The sequence below is a fragment of the Megalobrama amblycephala genome, linkage group LG16 (assembly GCF_018812025.1).
Source record: "Megalobrama amblycephala isolate DHTTF-2021 linkage group LG16, ASM1881202v1, whole genome shotgun sequence".
NCBI lineage: Eukaryota > Metazoa > Chordata > Actinopteri > Cypriniformes > Xenocyprididae > Megalobrama > Megalobrama amblycephala.
The window spans coordinates 40,297,907-40,317,478 of NC_063059.1; the positions used below are offsets into that span (position 1 = coordinate 40,297,907).

At 36.0% G+C, this 19,572-nt stretch overlaps 2 protein-coding genes across 7 annotated transcripts in view; both read left to right on the forward strand.

The window, feature by feature from the left end:
• Nucleotides 1-19,572, forward strand: part of LOC125248639 (gastrula zinc finger protein XlCGF52.1-like) — a 221,620-nt gene that overhangs the window by 194,624 nt on the left and 7,424 nt on the right. The window lies entirely within an intron of this gene.
• LOC125248636 lies at nt 22-18,915 on the forward strand. 3 transcript variants are annotated; one of them, XM_048160698.1, is made up of 15 exons: nt 22-277; nt 2,146-2,394; nt 3,201-6,622; nt 12,058-12,976; nt 13,068-13,182; nt 13,452-13,681; nt 13,776-14,043; nt 14,123-14,300; nt 14,430-14,506; nt 14,649-14,829; nt 14,942-15,189; nt 15,531-15,702; nt 15,790-15,938; nt 16,040-16,319; nt 17,127-18,915. In XM_048160698.1, the coding sequence occupies exons 6-12, from the start codon at nt 13,467-13,469 to the stop codon at nt 15,579-15,581; spliced, it is 1,218 nt and encodes a 405-aa protein (XP_048016655.1). In that variant the 5' UTR covers nt 22-277; nt 2,146-2,394; nt 3,201-6,622; nt 12,058-12,976; nt 13,068-13,182; nt 13,452-13,466; the 3' UTR covers nt 15,582-15,702; nt 15,790-15,938; nt 16,040-16,319; nt 17,127-18,915. The 3 variants fall into 3 exon arrangements, with proteins under 3 accessions (XP_048016655.1, XP_048016654.1, XP_048016653.1); XM_048160697.1 differs by lacking the exon at nt 17,127-18,915 and having other exon boundaries at nt 13,065-13,182; nt 16,040-16,461; XM_048160696.1 differs by lacking the exon at nt 17,127-18,915 and having other exon boundaries at nt 16,040-16,461.

A 19,572-nucleotide genomic window follows, 5' to 3' on the forward strand; every position in this document is an offset into this window, starting at 1 on the left:
TTTCTAGTGACAATTAATGTTTTCAGATGGGCTATGTGAACTTTACCCGCTCCTAGTCGAATCTGCTGTTGTGTGACGTGAAACTGAATTTACTCACTCAGCTCCTCCCCCACACCAGAGCCCCGCCCCAACGCGTCTTTTTTGATAATGTTTAGTGCTAACTGCTAACAACTGTAGTCTGCTGCTTTTTGTTGTCATGTAGAGAAAAGCTACTTCGGGAATTATTAAATAACACTGGAATGCATTGATGTGTGGTAAAAGCTCTCCAGCATGTCAGGTATGTATCGCTGTGATTTTAATTGAATTATGTTGCAAAATGGACCAACTGGAGTGTTTGTTCAATAACGATAGAGAACCGAAAACTGCTAGTCTGATTTTATTTAATATACATTTTGAAAAGACGACAGTGAAGGACAATGAAATTATACATCAAAAATGTGAAGTACAAAATAAATAAACGTGTTACAGAAAAGAATAATAATCAAGACAAAAATTAAAAAAAATTGAAGGCAGATTTTATAGATTAAGTTATTAAAAGTTTAACTGGTACTAACATGTACTAATTAATACATTACGTTTTATATGGATTGTGCCTTCTGCAGGTTTACTCGTGTCATTAATGTAAATGTTCACAAGGTGGGAGTGTTTAGCAAGAGATCAGTGATGGTGATATTCTGATAAATGGTTCTTTTAAAATTATTGCAATTGTTCGTTTCGGAATGAAGGCTAACACATCTCAACATTATCCTACTTTATGATATAGAATAGGACAAAAGCTACATTATTGAATAATTTTATAAAGCAGTATATGATGACCCAAACATACAGGACATTTATTATAGAATTCAGACAAAGTTTCCTAGGTAGGTTTAGTTAATAAAATATTTAGTGTGAGGCTTAGCAATATGTGCATTGGCATGCAGATTTCAGATATCTATAAAGTAAAATTGATTAGTAAGAATTACCAACAATGACATTGAAATGGGCCATTCACATGATTTAGTGCAGATCTGAAGAGTTTTTATTTGAATGTATGTCTGAAGGGAAATGACTTTCTTCTTAAAAGTTTTGCTGGCATCTTCTTTTCTCTTTCCTCAGTATGATGCACTTGGGTAAAGTTGGTTTTATATTCGCACATTCGGACATCCGTTTTCAATAGCCTTGTTAATCACACTACATTGGACATTCAGTGGACATTCACAAGTAAATATGCCATTAAAACAATACTTGATTATTTTGATCGACTGTGAAAAATGTTGTAAGTTGACAATCGTTGGTTGTCAATATCATGTCGCTGCTTAAAATTTGCAAACATTCATTTATTGCACATTTATTGGAAAGTCTGAATTTATCAGAAGTCCGAATGTGCGAATATAAAACCAACTTTACCGAAGTGTATGATGCCTAATATAGTGCTTTTAAGAGCAGTGCTGCTTGTGTTCAGGGGTAACCGCTGTATTTCTGCTTTTCCATAAGCTAGTGTTCCATTGTTAAACTATTCTGGATCATTTTTGCCCACATATTTTAAAATTTCCAACCTTGACTGGAGAGCAGTATATTAAAACATATTTAATATTAAAATCACTTTATAATGATTGATATGAACCAAGTGCCGTTATGTTGATGAATGAAATTGTAATTCTTCTGAATCATCTTCACAAAGATGTTTCTAGAAATAAACCATAGCACCTCTTCCAGAAATGGTCAAATGAGAAAAACTGTGAGAATACATTCTTATATAGGGGTGTGACGAGACAAGACACGAGGTTTGGTTCATGAGAACAAGACAAGATTTTTTCCACAGTATTTTAAATAAATCCTCAATGACAAAATTCTTGACAGGAAAAATAGTCTGCCGGTGCATTTTGAAATGTTTTAACTAATCATCTTGTAAAGAGTGTCATTTCAGTTCTACTTTCTTCTGAGTATGAATTATCATATGCATTTAAAAACAACAATATCCAAGCACTGTAAAAGGTTTTGCCACAAACTCAACTTCTCTCCTGTATGATTTCACACAAGATTAAAGTGATAAACCTATTGCAGGAGACTCCAAAATAAAATTAAGAACCGTTAAAATAGCATAAGAGGGGCACTTTAAAGTAATCCAGTATAAATTTAGTAACTTCTCTTTGATTTTTCCAGATCTGGTCCTGTGGGCGTCAGTATCACACAGCGATCACAGTTCACACCTGCAGTGAAGCTCCTCCCACAACAATTCACCAATAAATACTGGGAATATTCACATCATCCTAAAAGAGAAGGACAAACTCCAGGTGTAGCAGCTGAAATCTGTGTGACTGTTAAAGATGGAGTTTATTAAAGAGGAGATTGAAGACATCAGTATTTCAGAACCATCAGGAATAAAACATGAAGAAACTGAGGAACAGATAGGTTGGTGTCCATTCTTGATTCTTCATCGTTGACTGCCGAGAAACAAGGAAACAAAGCTTTAGTTCAACAGATTTGGTTTGATTTTTAATAAATGATACATAAAATGCAACTAAACAGTTATAATCTTGAATAGCTGTTGTCATCAACATTTTAAATGGATTGCCAAAAGATAGAAGTAACCTTTAGCACATTAAAGATCTGATACTTCATACTCTGGCTGCGTCCGAAAACCTAGGTAGCCGTCTTGCTGTCTCGCTGCCTTATAAGAGAATGACTTGTACAGCAGCGTTTGTGCATGAAGGCACCTCACGAAACTGATTTTGGACAGACTTCTGAGGCAGCGTAACAGTTTAATGATCTACAGCAAAATACCCAAGCTTTTGTGAGAACTAAACAAATATTTTAGTTCTACAGTTGTAATTTCTCGATAGAAATGATATCCAAATTTAAATATGTTGGTCAAAATCGTACATTTATACACAAACTAAGCAGCAAACGCAACTTTCGGATGCCATCTTTATTTTTCTAGCTCAACTGTCACAGAATGGAAAGCACAGGATTGTGGGATATCAAAGGCAGCTAAGGATACATCTATGCTTCCTTCAAAAATCGATTTGAGGAAGGTATCTCATGAGACAGGAAGTGAAGCTAACATTGGATTTGGATGTGCCTTGATGCCTTCCTACCTTGAAATGTGTCCTCAGAAGGCAGGATTTTCCAGTTTTCGGACGCAGCCACTGTTGCTTTTGTCTGTTACACCAGAGTTCATCTGAACTTATTTCAACCACATAATATTTTCTTTTTAGACTGGATGGAGATGAAACTACAAAAACATGAACTGAATGAAGCAGAGGAGGAAAAGCATAGCATCGAAACGCAAAGAACAAAAGATGATAAGCCGCACACCTGCTCTCAGTGTGGAAAGAGTTTCAGTTGCAAAGGAAACCTTAAAACACACATAAGAATTCACTCTAGAGAAAAACCGTTTACATGCACTCAGTGTGGAAAGACTTTTGCTTCTCAATCAGGCCTCAAAGTTCATCTACTCCGTCACTCTGGAGAAAAACCATATAACTGTGATCAGTGTGGTAAAGATTTTTTTTCGGCATCAAATCTAAAACAACACCTGAAAGTTCATTCAGGTGAGAAGCCTTATGCGTGTTCTTTCTGTGGAAAGAGTTTTTCAAGGATGGATGGTTTTAAACTGCACCAAAAAATACATAATGAAGAGAAAGAGCATGTGTGCTTTGATTGTGGGAAGAGTTTTACTACAGCTAGGTTTCTGAAACAGCACCGAAGAATTCATACTGGAGAAAAACCTTACAAGTGCTCATATTGTGACAAGAGTTTCATTCAGTCTCCACACCTGAAATCACATGAGCGAGTTCATACTGGAGAGAAGCCGTACTACTGTACTCAGTGTGAGAAGAGTTTCAAAGATTCAACAGGTTTAAGAATTCATCTGCTCTGTCATTCTGGAGAAAAACCATATAACTGTGATCAGTGTGGTAAAAAGTTTAATTCATCATCAAATCTAAAACGACACCAGAAAGTTCATTCAGGTGAGAGGCCTTATGTGTGTTCTCTCTGTGGAAAGAGTTTTTCATGTCTGAAAAGTTTTAAACTGCACCAGAAAACACATAATGAAGTGAAAGATCATCTCCCAGTTTCACAGACTAAAATGCATGTTTGAGCTGTTTTAACTGAAAGCATATCTTAAAATATGTCAGTGCAGTAATGTATTTTCTAGGGTATGTTCATAAAAGCTACTTAAATGCCCTAATTGAACTAAGGCCTAATCCTGGTTTAGTCTAAGCCCTGTCTGTGAAACCGGGCCCATGTGTGTTTGTGACTGTGGGAAGAGCTTTAATAGAGCTGACTGTCTGAATCAGCACCGAAGAATTCATACGGGAGAAAAACCTTGCGAGTGTTCATACTGGAGAGAAGCTGTACCACTCTACTCAGTGTAGGAAGAGTTTAAATGTTTATCAGGCCTCTAAACTCATATGAAAAAATGTTGCAACTGAGGACTGCAATGTTTGTGAAATGTGAAAAAACAGCATGAGTAGCTCTAGCTGCTGATTACTGGTCACTGCAGTGAGCATAAAAAGCATTATTTCATAATCATTATGTGCATGTTTGTTGAAACCTGGAAGCCACAGAGAGAACACTTTTTTATTATTATCATTTAACAACCTACAATATAATGCAATATTTATAATTAAATGATTGTCTCTATATTCATTAAAATTGTAGTTGGCGTAATGTTTTTCAAATACTATAAGAAGTATTCGATTTTGAATTCAGGGTTTGTTTCTAGTATGCCCAGAAAGAACTTGATAGGCTGGTTCAGGTGTGTTTAATCTGGGTTGGAGCAGGGGGGTATTCCAGAAATCAAGGTTAACTTACTGTCACGTATACCCTGAACTCTCGGTTGATTAACCCAAACCTTGCTTACTCGAGGTATGCTGGTTCCAAAAACACGTCTGGGAATAAGTTCAGCCAACCCAGAGAATGTTCCTGATTAACACACAAGACATTCTCATCAGAGAGACGAATCAATGACACACCATGGAAACAGATGCTAAGAAAAAGCATGTCATTCTACTTCGTTCTTCTTCTTTTGTTTAATGTTACATAATCTACTTAGTGCATATCTCCACCTATTGGGTGGTTGTGCGCTAATTTTTTTAAACTTTTTATTTAATGAGTCATTTTTATTCACTGAGAATAACAATTATATTGTTTGTTTGATGCTAATTATTTAATAAGATTATTATAGAAGTTGTAGTATAGATAACGTCTATTATATTGTATAATTTAATATTGCATATATAACTGGAACTATATAACAAATTTAGATACATTAATATAACTGTATTAATTATATAACATGCATCTGAATACCTCTTAAGCAAACTAACCTTGCTCCGGAGCAGGTTATGTTCAGAGAGCAAGTTGCTATGGCTATTTACATACCCTGAAAGTTACCTCCGTTTTTGGAACTGAAAGTTGAGGTTATCCGATTACTTACTCTTAAACATACCCAGATAACCTGCTTTTCTGCAGGACTGTGGCTTTCCAGGAGCAGGATTGGACCCATGAACCAATGATCTAGGATTAATTTTGTGAGTTTGGTGAAAAGCTTGAAAAAGAATTAGTCTGAAAAAGATTATGATTGATGAAAGTCCCTGTGTGAAGACCAGAAACTCCTTGGCATTTTTGTGTCAAATTCTATAGGGATTTATATACAAAATTTGTCAAACAACATGATCATGGTTTTTTCTTCTTTTTTCGTTTTTTTTCAATCACTACCTTCAATAAATGAAACAGAATTAAAGTATGAAGCTATTAAATGTTTAAAAACAAATAAATCCCCTGGTTCTCAGAGCTCTGTCAATTGTTTAGTAAAAACAGCTCCCTTCTTGTTAAATATTAATAAGAACAGCACAGATAAATCCTTTCTTCCACCTACTTTATGTCAAGGACCAATTACTTTAATAAATGTATTTTCTTAGCAAATTTTATATCCACAAATTCATGTTCGCCAACAACAAACCATTTTTTTAAATAATAATTTAAAAATGATCTCAAATCTATTATCTTCAGTAAATAAAAAGCAAGTTAACAACTTAAATTTGCAATGCCTTAAATATGCATAATCTAACTTATGTATAAATCAATCTCTTACCCATGTATTCCCCTTTCCTTTTATTTTGTTGACTATGGGTACATTGTTTATAAATGTTGTGTTTTATAAATATGTAAACTGTATTTTTGCATCATTAAAAAAGACAATCTAACTGGCATTTCCTTCAGTCTTCGCAGCACTGCATAAAGTCCAGCACACCTGAAGTATTAAATGAAAGTGTTTCTTCACAAAAACGATACCTCTAAATATGTTTTGGCTACACTAATACTATTTAAGACCCATGCGCAGAAGTAAATAGAGACATTTCTAGTGACAATTATGTTTTTAGATGGGCTATGTGAACTTTACCCGCTCCTAGTCGAATCTGCTGTTGTGTGACGTGAAACTGAATTTACTCACTCAGCTCCTCCCCCACACCAGAGCCCCGCCCCGACGCGTCTTTTTTTGATAATGTTTAGTGCTAACTGCTAACAACTGTAGTCTGCTGCTTTTTGTTGTCATGTTGAGAAAAGCTACTTAAGGAATTTTTAAATAACATCTAGATGCATGTGTGGTCAAAGCTCTCCAGCATGTCAGGTATGTATCGCTGTGATTTTAATTGAATCAAGATGCAAAATGGACCAACTGGGTGTTTGTTCAATATCGAAAACTGCTAGTCTGATTTTATTTAATATACATTTTGAAAAGATGACAGTGAAGAACAATGAAATTATACACCAAAAATGTGAAGTATAAAATAAATAAACGTGTTACAGACAAGAATAATAATAAGAATAACAAGAATAAGACAAAAACAGTCAAAAAATTGAAGGCTTTTTTTTTTTTAGTGGTGTAAGGAAATATCCATACACGTGAATATCGCGATATTATGTTTGGTGATATTGTATCGATTCTCAAAAACACTGTATATCGATATTTATTTATTTGTTTACTCGTGTCATTAATGTAATTGTTCACAAGGTGGGAGTGTTTAGCAAGAGATCCGTGATGGTGATATTCTGCTAAATAGTTATTTTAAAATTATGGCAAGTGTTCGTTTCGGAATGAAGGCTAAACACAATTTAACCCACAGCATGCACATCTGAACATTATCCTATTTTATTATACAGAATAGGACAAAAGCTACATTATTGAATAATTTTATAAAGCAGTATATGATGACCAAAACACACAGGACATTTATTATAGAATTCAGACAAAGTGGCAGATGGCAACAGTTTCCTAGGTAGGATTAGTTAATAAAATATTTAGGATGAGGCTTAGCATATGTGCATTTGCATACAGATTTCAGGGTAACAATTTACAATAACAGTACATGAATAACCATAAACTAATACCTGAATTAATAGTTACTTCAGCATGAACTCAAGATTAGTTAATATATGAACTAATCATGAACTAATGAAGAGTGATCCTTAACTATGACAGGAGTCACATGGATTCATGCATGGAAACAGAAGCCTTAACTACGCGTTAATACATGTTTTATAATTAATGCATTAATTAACATGTAGGGTAAACTAAATCAAACAGTCTCTATAAGAAGGAATAATAAATACTTGGACTTTGAAATAAATTTAAACAATTTATTATTGTCAGAATTTAAACTACTGACATCAGCAGCTTCATTATAAACATTACTGAAAGGCACAGGATTAGTTTGTCAATATTTTCACTGATCCTTCTTATCAAACATATAAAATACTAAATACACTAATAATTAGGGGTGTAACGATACGCTCAGGTCACGATACGGTACGTATCTCGATATTTTGAACAAAATGAAACTGAAATTCAAACAAGATTTATTTAAAAAACATGAACAAATTTCAATAATTTTCCTTGTTGTACATACAAGATCACATTTCAATAAAATAAATAAATATAAAATTTTAATAAAAACCTTCTGTATTCAAATTAACAGTTGAATAGGGCTGTCTGTCACTGAAAAAAAAATGTTAAATTTAACATTAACAACTTAGAATTATGAATAGGGGCCGTTCACATATCGCGTCTAAAAACGCGTGGAAGGCGCGGCCGCACCGCTTCTCCTTCTTTCCAAAGCGCTTGCGCTCCTGTGGCGTCGGTCGTTGCTATGCAACCATGAACTGAGCTCTCCAAGAGGATCAGGATGTTTCTGCAAAGGATAAATGATTTCTAGCCCTTGCATTAGTTTTACTACGAGATATATTGATGGAGATAAGATATAAAAACCACCATGATCAGCTATGATCAGCTGTTCGGCTGAGCTTTTGATGTTTTGTTACGGAAAGGCCATAGCTGATCGGTTGATTCTTGTCACACGACCTGCGGTGCGCTTGCGGCATTCTGAGAAGTTGAGAATTGCATGCGCGTCGCGACCGCGTTGATCCCATTATGAGCGCGCCTGCCGCCCGGCTACATTTGAAAATAATAACTGACTTGCACGCGGAAAAGACGCAATATGTGAACGGCCCCACAGAACTTCTTAAAGCAAAGCATCGCAAGCGTCTTTTGCTTTTCTGTGAGCACAGCTGTTGCTGTGCACTGCGGTGAAAGAAAGCCACGACTTTTCTCACGCGACCATGCAAGAGACTGACATGAGAAACGTTTAAACCTGCTTGCAAGATTCAATGTGTGCCCGAAACACTTACTGAACTAGAGAGCTGATTGAGACACACCATCTACGATAAATCGTTACACCTCTAATACTTATAGTAATTTAAAAATGTGGTAGCATTGGATCTGGACAGGAAGGATAACTCTGGGAGTTGGAAGGGGTGTGTCGCGATTCTGCCTTCTCACATCGCGATACAGGTTTGTGGACCTGCGTATCGCGATTTCGGTTTCATATCGCATATCGTTACAGCCCTACTAATATTTTATCTTAAAAGGTCTTAATATGTTTTTTGATATTCTTTCCATTCAAACTAAACAACTGTGACTTACAACAGTTCCTGAGGATTCGGTTCCCAAAAAAATGACCAAACAGGAAACAAGAACTAGGTCAGGGAGCGTTTGCTGGATTCAGATTCAGAAGTTCACTCTCCATCCAGACGCAGGCCGTGATCATACTGTACCTCTATGGAGTCAAATTAATGCCTTAAAGTTTTGCACAAAAATAAAGTTTTGCAAAACAAAAAAAAAGAATTGAGCAATAAAAAAATGTTTTGCAAACAAAAATAAAGAATTGCAAAGGAAAAATAAAGTATTGAGCAGAGAAAAAAAAATTGCAAGCAAAAATAATAAATTGCAAAATAAAATAACGTAGTGCAAAAATACAAATATATAATCAATTACAAAAATCAATGACAGCTGTAATCCTATTTTATCTTTGCCATATATTTTTCATGCTCAAACCTACTAAATCATTTGCAACGCTCATTTTATTCTGCGTTTCAGTCAAGCGTGCGCTCACGATACCGGTTTTCTTTTGCGCTGCACTTTTCTGTGCGGATCTCTTTATGGCACTGGTTTGACGTGGGGGTGGAGTCAAGAAACGGGGGCACGCCCCCGGGAACACGTCATCGGCAGGAGACGCAGATCGCAACAGAACAGCGGTGCGTTTCCCAAAGCGAACTATGGTCGTAAGTTCCGTCGTTACCAATAGAGTTCAATGGGACTTGCGACCATAGTTCACCAACGATGCTTTCGGGAAACGCACCCCTGATCAAGCATAGAGACAGAGCGCATTTATTATAATCTGAAAACCACGCCCACCGGGGGGAAAAACAATCCAACCGTCTCCATTGACTTTGTATTGCGTGAGGCTGCCTTCTTGTCTTTTCTGACTCATTACAAAAAACAGAACAATGCCTAAAAGCTGCTGTGTGACAAGGTGTACAGTGTACACCCAGAAATAAGTTTTTATAAGCTGTCGACCCCAAAAAACTAATGTTTAAGGACACAAAAGTGGATACAGGCAGTGAGACAGAGCGCAACGGGTCATATTACTATAAGAAATGCATTGGAGGGGGTCGTAATCGGTGACAACATATGCTAAACAAACCAACAAAAACAAACCATTCATTATTTTTAACCATGTCAAAGAATTATTTCACCTGTCGCCGATTACGTTCCCCTCCAATGCATTTCGCGGGGGCGTGCCCCCGTTTCTTGACTCCACCCCCACGTCAAACCAGTGCCATAAAGAGATCCGCACAAAAAAGTGCAGCGCAAAAGAAAACCGGTATCGAGCGCACGCTTGACTGAAACGCAGAATAAAACGAGCGTTGCAAATGATTTAGTAGGTTTGAGCATGAAAAATATGTGGCAAAGATAAAATAGGATTACAGCTGTCATTGATTTTTGTAATTGATTATATTTTTATTTTTGCACTATTTTATTTTATTTTGCAATTTATTATTTTTGTTTGCAAAACTTATTTTTTCCGCTCAATACTTTAATTTTCCTTTGCAATTCTTTATTTTTGTTTGCAAAACATTTTTTTATTGCTCAATTCTTTTTTGTGTTTTGCAAAACTTTAATTTTGTGCAAAACTTTAAGGCATTAATTTGACTCCATATACCTCCGTTCTCTGAGTTTTTGAAAAGTCACACATCATCAGTTTAAAATTAGTTTAAAATGCCAGCAACACAACAAACGCGGCAAGAGAACACCTAGCGTGCACCACTAATGAATGTCCCGCCAGAAACAAACCCTACATACTTTAGTTCCAGGAATAAACTATGACTATTTAGCTATGACTAAATATAAATGAACAATAAAAATCAGAAAATGGTTTAGATCAAATTAAATTTATTAGTGGTAGTTAGTCTATTTTCCACATTTGATTAGACGGATCTATGTAAATTAATGGCTAAATAATCATGTGCCATTCCAATTATTTGTCACAAAGCTGCAGATGGCAGATTATGATATTACAGTGTAAATTATGACAGTATTAAATCACGTTTAATTCAAATTCAGAGTACTTCTTGTTTACTCTTATGGAGCCTGATTTGTTTAGTTTACCCCTAAATGTTAATGAATGCATTAATTATAAAACATGTATTAACGCGTAGTTAAGGCTGCTGTTTTCATGCATGAAACCTTATGAGTCCTGTCATAGTCTTTATTAGTTTATGATTAGTTCATATCTTAACTAATCATGAGTTCATGTTGAAATGACTATTAATTCAGGTATTAGTTCATGATTATTCGGTATTGTAAAGTGCTACCAATTTCAGATATCTATAAAGTAACTTTGACTAGTAAGAATTACCAAGAATGACATTGAAACAGGTCATTCACATGATTAGTGCAGATCTGAAGAGTTTTTATTTGAAAGTATGTCTGAAGGGAAATTACTTTCTTCATGCCTAATATAGTGTTTTTAAGCGCAGTGCTGCTTGTGTTCAGGGGTAACCGCTGTATTTCTGCTTTTACATAAGCTTTTTTTTTTGCCTGCTTATCTTAAAATTTCCAGCCTTGACTGGAGAGCAGTATATTAAAACACATTTGATGTTAAAATCACATTGAACATATGAACTGAGTGCTGTTATGTTGATGGATGAAATTGTAATTCTTCTGAATCGTCTTCTCAAAGATGTTTCTAGAAACAAACTATTGCACCTCTTCCAGAAGTGGTCAAATGAGGAAAAACTGTGAGAATACATTCCAATATAGGGGTGTGACGAGACAAGACACAAGATTGGGTTCATGATAACAAGATGAGATTTTTTTCCACAGTATTTTAAAGAAATCCTAAATGACAAAATTCTTGACTGGAAAAATAGTCTGCAGGTGCATTTTGAAATGTTTTAACTAATCATCTTGTAAAGAGTGTCATTTCAGTTCTACTTTCTTCTGAGTATGAATTATCATATGCATTAAAAGACAACAATATCCAAGCACTGTAAAAGGTTTTGCCACAAACTCAACTTCTCTCCTGTATGATTTCACACACGATTAAGGTGTTAAATCTATTGCAGGAGACTCCAAAATAAAATTAAGAACCGTTAAAATGGCATAAGAGGGGCACTTTTAAGTAATCCAGTATAAATTCAGTAACTTCTCTTTGATTTTTCCAGATCTGGTCCTGTGGGCATCAGTATCACACAATGATCACAGTTCACACCTGCAGTGAAGCTCCTTCCACAACAATTCACCAATAAATACTGTGAATATTCACCTCATCCTACAAGAGAAGGACAAACTCCAGGTGTAGCAGCTGAAATCTGTGTGACTGTTAAAGATGGAGTTTATTAAAGAAGAGATTGAAGACATGAGTATTTCAGAACCATCCAGAATAAAACATGAAAATACTGAGGAACAAATAGGTTGGTGTCCATTCTTGATTCTGTATTGTTGACTGCTGAGAAACATTAAAGGGGTGATGAACTGAGAAATCAAAATTTCATTGAGCTTTTGATATAGAAGAGGTCATCATACTATAAGAATATCCTGTAAGTTTCAGAGCTGAGAACTTCCTTGTTAGTCCAATGAAAGATTTTACTGGCACCAGACCCAGCAAACGACAGGTTTTTCAAAGTGTGGCTCTATGACTTCAAAAGGCAGCAAGCACCGCCTCCGCAGAAGAAGATCAACGTATACTTCATCACTGCCTTTTTAGCTCCACCCACTGATTTGCGCATTACATTAATAGGTAAATAGCATAGGCCTACGTGGTGCTAAACCGGATCGAGGTACCAAGCAATAAACATGCCGCTGAGGACTACAAAATATTGTGCAGTGCCTGGCTGTGGAAAAACACAGTCGCTGCATAAGCTTCCGTTGGATTCCAGTATTAGGAATGCGTGGTTGAACTTTATTTTTAATGAAGTTCCAGCTGACGTGGGTAAGACATTGCGCGTTTGTTCGCTTCATTTCGCCGCGGATTGTTTTTTAAACAAGACACAGGTCGAGACTGGATTTGCAGACCGAGTGAGATTAAAAAATGATGCCGTGCCTTCTATATTGGATCCGACAGGAATGGTGCAGCACACTTATGTGAGTAAAAATATATATATTTTTTTTATATCTGATAGTATTGCATTGTTACAGATCGTTTGATATCTACTGATTATGTGTGTCTAAGCAGTCACAGAAGGGTCCAACTATGAAGGACGTAGCTTGTCAAACAGACACACAGAATTTTACACCACAGGGCACACGGATGGCTTTTAGTTCCTTGGGACCTAAATTCAGAACACAAGGTTTGTGTTTATATCTGTACACTTGTCACTCCTGTGAGTGTAGTTGTATCTTTGTCAATTCATCTTATTTTAAACTTTTTTGAACACATATGTGCCAATGAAGGTTTGTATTTGGACAAAAAAAAGTCTTTATTGTTGGTAGTGGCCAGACATTGTAATTTATAATCGGACATTGTACATTGGATTTTTTTTTTTTTTATTACATAATCTTGTAATTATATATATATAATGTAATGTGTGTGTGTGTGTGTTTTATTATTTATATATAGGAACACAGACAGAGGATGTCATGTGAAAGTGTAGGTGCTCCATTCACAACATCTGGAGACACTTTCACAACTTTGACTTCAACACCTTTGAAGGATTTTAGGCCAGCAAAAAAAGCTCGTCTAGAACTAGAGGAGAAGAAAAGTGTTTCCTTTGAAGTCTTTGATAGTCAGGACACAACATATGAGCCAGCTGAGTCTGTCACCACTGTCACAGAGTCATCACAACCTCTGTAAGTGGTTTTTATCTTCTTTATTCTCTTGTAATAGCCTGTTTAAGAAATCATGTTGTTGGAATGTAATTTGTTTTGTTTTTTTCATTTGAAGATGTACGTCGATAGAGCAGGATACAAAATACATCGTATTTGAAAAGTGCCTCCTGCAACTTTTTGAAACCTGCCCAGTGTGCACGACATGCTGTGATGTTCGGGCTCGAAGAAAAGGGTCTTTTGTTGCAATTGATCAATTGTGCCCACATTGTCAATACTTTAGAAAATGGCAAAGCCAACCTGTTGTTGGCAGCACACCTTTGGGCAACCTCCAGTTATCTGCTGCCATATACTTCACTGGCGCATCCTTCTTCAAATTACAAAAGGTATTTGGAAAGGAAATACTGAAATTCACTAATATAATCAATGGATTAATTGCAACAATGATTTGTATATGGCTTTTAGGTGTTCAACGCAATGCATGTCAAGATGATTACACACAGAACTTTTCAAAAGCATTCCAGCATGTATCTGGAACCTGCAATAATCTATACGTGGAAGAAAGAGCAAGAAGAAGTGTTGCGGCAGCTAAGCCAGGGGGACAAAGTGATAGCAGGTGGTGATATGAGAGCGGACTCATCAGGTAAAAGAAGAATTGTGTTGTAGATTAATTAAATTTGTATCTACTGTTGTCAGGCTATACTTTTTAAAAAAAAATTATAATTTATTATTACCATATGTATATGTGATCACACATACAAATATCTTTTAGGCCACTCAGCAAAGTATGGTACCTATACCTTAATGGACCTTGAGAGCAACATCATATTGGACATACAGCTAGTGCAAGTGAGTACCAATACATCTATAAAATAAATTCAACTGCACTAACTACATATAACATTTAGTGCCTGTATGTACTTTTATTTATGAAGTTTTTTTTCTTACTTGATTCCCTCCCCTCCCTTTTTTTGCATATTTCTAAAACAAGAGCAATGAGGTAGCAGGAAGTTTCCACATGGAAAAGGAGGGACTAAAAAGAGGTCTTGAACATCTGGAGGCACATGGTGTGAAGCTTGAATGCATTGTTACAGATCGCCACCCACAGATCCAAACATTTTTGAGGGAACTAAACATACCACAGTTATATGACGTCTGGCATCTGGAGAAAGGTACCTTTTCCCCATGAGTGTAAATTTAGATTTTACTTGTAGATCCCTTATTTGAATGATGATGTGATTATTTCCAGACCACCCATGATATTGTAATTATTATTTTATTCAGGCTTGTCTAAGAAGTTGATAAAAATCAGCAAAGATAAGGACTGTGAAGTAGTGAAAAAGTGGCAGAAGAGCATAAAAAATCATGTCTACTGGACTGCAGCTACATCAAAAACACCTGTGGAGCGAGTAGCAAAATGGAAATCCATGGTAAACCATATTCAAACATTCATGTACATGACAGCCCATCATACCCCCAGTGCGACCATGAAATCCGTGAATCGACTGATCGCAGCAAATGGTTCCAACCAGGTGACCGCATTATATTTATTTTTTTCAAATTGACCAAATATATTTCTTAACATATATAAATGTACAGAAAATTTTAACTTTCCAAAACATTTTTGTAACACTTTATTTTACAGTGTCCTTATTACACATTACATGTACTTACCATAGTAATCACAGTAAATTATCTATAATTACATGCAACTAACCCTAATCCTACCCTAACCCCTATAGTAAGTACATGTAGTTAATAAACATTACTCAGTAATTAAACATATAATTACACTGTAACACAGACACCTTACAATAAAGTGTAACCAACATTTTTTTATACAATTGTAATTTTTTTGTTTTTTTGGTTACAGGAACCAAAGCACTGTATACTGTCGAAAAGATTCTTACAAACAAGAGAATGATGAAAGATATCGAGAAACTCAGCCCTCACTTTCAAACTTCATCTTGGGAATCTTTTCACAGTGCCATTTTACGCTTTGCACCAAAAAATGTGGTTTATCCTTACCTTGGATTGTTGTGCAGGTGTGTTTGAAATTAATACAATGATAATAACCTCTATAAAGATGTCTTTAATACCTTTGTTGATGCATTTTGTTGTTTTTATTTCAGACTTTATTTGGCAGGTATGCATTTCAACGAGAACTCCAATCGTCCTCAGGCTAAAACATCGTCAGGAAAGCCAATGTATAGGCCTTTGTTTCCCAAAGCCAAAAAAGGAATATACTCCATGAGGTTGTTAAAGTCACAGGCAACATATTGTAAGTTAAACAAATTTAACAAAGTTTTTAACAAATTAACTAAAAATTCAAAATCAATAAATAACATGCATAATGTCTATTGTGCAATTATATTTTGACAGGCTATGTCATCAATCTGATGACATTCCTTTTTGAAAAGGTAATCCCAGACCCTCTTCCCTACATGGAGGAGATCCACAAAATCAAGGTCCTGAAACACTCTCCGCCCAGTATGACAGACCCTCCATGGAAGAAGCCATCGCAAGGCAAGGGAGGTCTAAATCCTACATAGCTGCCTCCAGCGTCAGGAAACTCTCAGCGTATGCACAGGACAACACAAGACGGGATAACAACCCTGATCTTCCTGCCCAAATAGCCCCAGCACCAGCTCACAAAGCTCCTGTACGCTAAGTGCCTGTAATGCCTAATGTGAAAGACATTGACAAAGTCAGACAAATGGCTTTATCTGCTATTATTGTGAATTGAGGACAAATGTTGTAATTATATATATTTCATTGATTTGTGATAAAAAAACATTACAGCTGTTCTTGTGTTAAAATAGTTTTCATTGAAACATACTTTTGTATGAAATTTACTTAAATTCAATTCTAATGCAACAACTGCTTTAAAAAAAATAGTTATGGGTTGAAGATGTATGGGCGAATCATTCCGGTTGCCATTTTTCAACATCGGAAGTTTTCAAAACACATGTACTGACGGGCGAGTTAAAACTCATTATAATATCCAAAACTGTTATCTAATCATAGCAGTGGGCGTTTACTTCCAAGTCTTCAATGCGGCACACCCATAAAAACCGAGCATTTCAGGAGCTAGGCTCAAAACCAGGATAGAAAATAGCCTATTACTTATTCATTATGATGTTTTTGAATGTAAAAACCAAGCGGACAGCATAAGTTGACCTTAGAAAACAATAAAAAAAATTTAAAAAGCCAGTTCATGACTCCTTTCAGGAAACAAAGCTTCAGTTCAACAGATTTGGTTTCAGATTTTTCAATTCAACATAAATGATCCATAAATGGTCAAAAACTTGAATAACTGTTGTCATCCACATTTTAAATGGATTAACTAGAAAATGACAGAACTAACTTTTAGCACATCAAAGATCTGATACTTGATACTCTGTTGCTTTCGTCTGTTAAACCAAAGTTCATTTGAACTTATTTCAACCACATAATGTTTTCTTTTTAGACTGGATGGAGATGAAACAGCAAAAACATGAACTGAATGAAGCAGAGGAGGAAAAGCAGAGCATCGAAATTCAAAGAACAAAAGATGATAAGCCGTACACCTCCTCTCAGTGTGGAAAGAGTCTCAGTCGCAAAGGAAACCTTAAAACACACATAAGAATTCACACTGGAGAAAAACCGTTTACATGCACTCAGTGTGAGAAGAGTTTTGCTGGTCAATCAAGCCTCAAATTTCATCTGCTCTGTCACTCTGGAGAAAACCATATAACTGTGATCAGTGTGGTAAAGATTTTATTTTGGCATCAAATCTAAAACAACATCTGAAAGTTCATTCAGGTGAGAGGCCTTATGTGTGTCCTCTCTGTGGAAAGAGTTTTTCAAGGATGGATGGTTTTAAACTGCACCAAAAAACAAGAGATCATGTGTGTTTGGAGCGTGGGAAGAGCTTTACAACAGCTATGTTTCTGAAACAGCACCAAATAATTCATACTGGAGAAAAACCTTACAAGTGCTCATATTGTGACAAGAGTTTCAATCAGTCTGGACACCTGAAATCACATGAGCGAGTTCATACTGGAGAGAAGCCGTACCACTGTACTCAGTGTGAGAAGAGTTTTAAAGATTCAGCATGTTTGAGAATTCATCTGCTCCATCACTCTGGAGAAAAAGTATATAACTGTGATCAGTGTGGTAAAAAGTTTATTTCATCATCAAATATAAATCAACACCTGAAAGTTCATTCAGGTGAGAGGCCTTTTGTGTGTTCTTTCTGTGGAAAGAGTTTTTTTGTGGCTGAAAAGTTTTAAACTGCACCAAAAAACACGATGAAGTGAAAGGTCATCTCTCAGTTTCACAGACAAGGATTAAGCTAATCCCAGACTAAAATGCACGTTTGAGCTCTTTTAACTGAAAGCATATCTTAAAATATGTCAGTGCCATTGTTTTTTCCTCAAGATGCACAGCAGTAATGTTTTTTTCTAGGGCAGTGGTTCTCAAATGGGGAAAGAAAGTGGAAACTGAGAAAATGTCATGAATTCACATCATGCCAAGAAAACATGAAAAAAGCCACAGGTGCATCAGCAAAAGCACTGTATGCTGTGTCTTTACTTTTGGTGAAAGCTAAAAAGCCATTTAGCCCGGCCGAGGAACTGATAATTCCTGCTGCAGCTGTGCTCACTGAGACCATGGTGGATAAAATAGCAGCAGACAAGATCCAAGCAGTACTGCTGTGAAATGACAAAGTTTCGCAAAGAATTGACAAGATGGGGACTGATATAGTTGAGCAAGTGGTGGATAAACTGATATCAGTGGACGGGTGCAATTGGTTGCTTTTGCGAGATATGTGGATACCAGTGACATTCGCGAACACACTTTTTTGCAAAACACTGGAGGGGAGAACAACTCTGGAAAGGATATTTTAAACACTGTTAGTTCGTTTTTCTCAGAACATGAAATCAGCTGGAAATCCTATACCAGTGTGTGCACTGACGCAGCAGCATCAACGACCAGTCGTTTCAAAGGCCTCATCGTGCACATATAACACAGAAGAATCCCGACATCCTGTGGACACACTGTGTTATGCACAGAGAAGCCCTGGCATCAAAGAAGATGAGCCTTAATTCCGATTTGAATGACGCTGTCAAGGCAATAAATTTCATAAAGTCATTCAGTATTCTGACTGATAAGTAAAGCTTTGCTGAACTTCTTGTAGCCTTCACCTTTCTGGTGTAAAGAAATGATTTTCTTTCTCAGGTCTTGTGACATTTCTCTTCCATGTAGTGCCATTGCTGACAGCATGAAATGGGAAGGGGTTTTAACACCCTTTTATAGTCAACTGTCTGCTGGACACCTGTGGTTGAATTCTTGTTAAATTAGACATTTGTAGTCTTAAATTTAGCTTTGCTCCAGAGACTTTCAGTGGGGTGTACTAATTTTTGCATCACCCTAATTTGAGTAAAACTAAAAATTTTGTTCTCCAAGTTGTATTATTAACCTTACTTTCATGTTATGCGTTAAACAGATGTTATATAAAACTTATTCTTGTCAACATTTTGGAAATTGTTTTTGTGTTCATTGAGATATTGTTTAAAATGTTACTTTTCAAAGGGGGTGTACTCATTTACACTGAGTACTGTATATGAAAACTATACTGTTAGTTAAAACGCACTGAAACTTGAAAAAAAATTAATACTGAAAAAAATGAACTCTTGAAACTGACACACTGATTTTCCTTTTACTGTTATGCCTAATACTTAAGAGATTTACATAGTTGTGTAAAGCTACATACAGAAATGTTTATAAGAAATAAACCTTCTCTGAAGAAATAAGAAATAAAACGTATTCTTATTCAGGACTCAAACTGGCACCTACTGGCTGCTACACTGTTTCTACAGCCTCTGGGCTCAATATCATTTCACTGTATTTTAAAACAAAATGCTGTTATCTGG

Excerpts from the sequence above, each read along its gene's own strand:
- LOC125248636 (XM_048160698.1), top strand. The coding sequence starts at position 13,467 with ATGTCATGTGAAAGTGTAGGTGCTCCATTCACAACATCTGGAGACACT. Across the intron at positions 14,044-14,122 it reads CCTTCTTCAAATTACAAAAG|GTGTTCAACGCAATGCATGT; the intron begins GTATTTGGAAAG and ends TATGGCTTTTAG. Across the intron at positions 14,301-14,429 it reads TATGAGAGCGGACTCATCAG|GCCACTCAGCAAAGTATGGT; the intron begins GTAAAAGAAGAA and ends AATATCTTTTAG.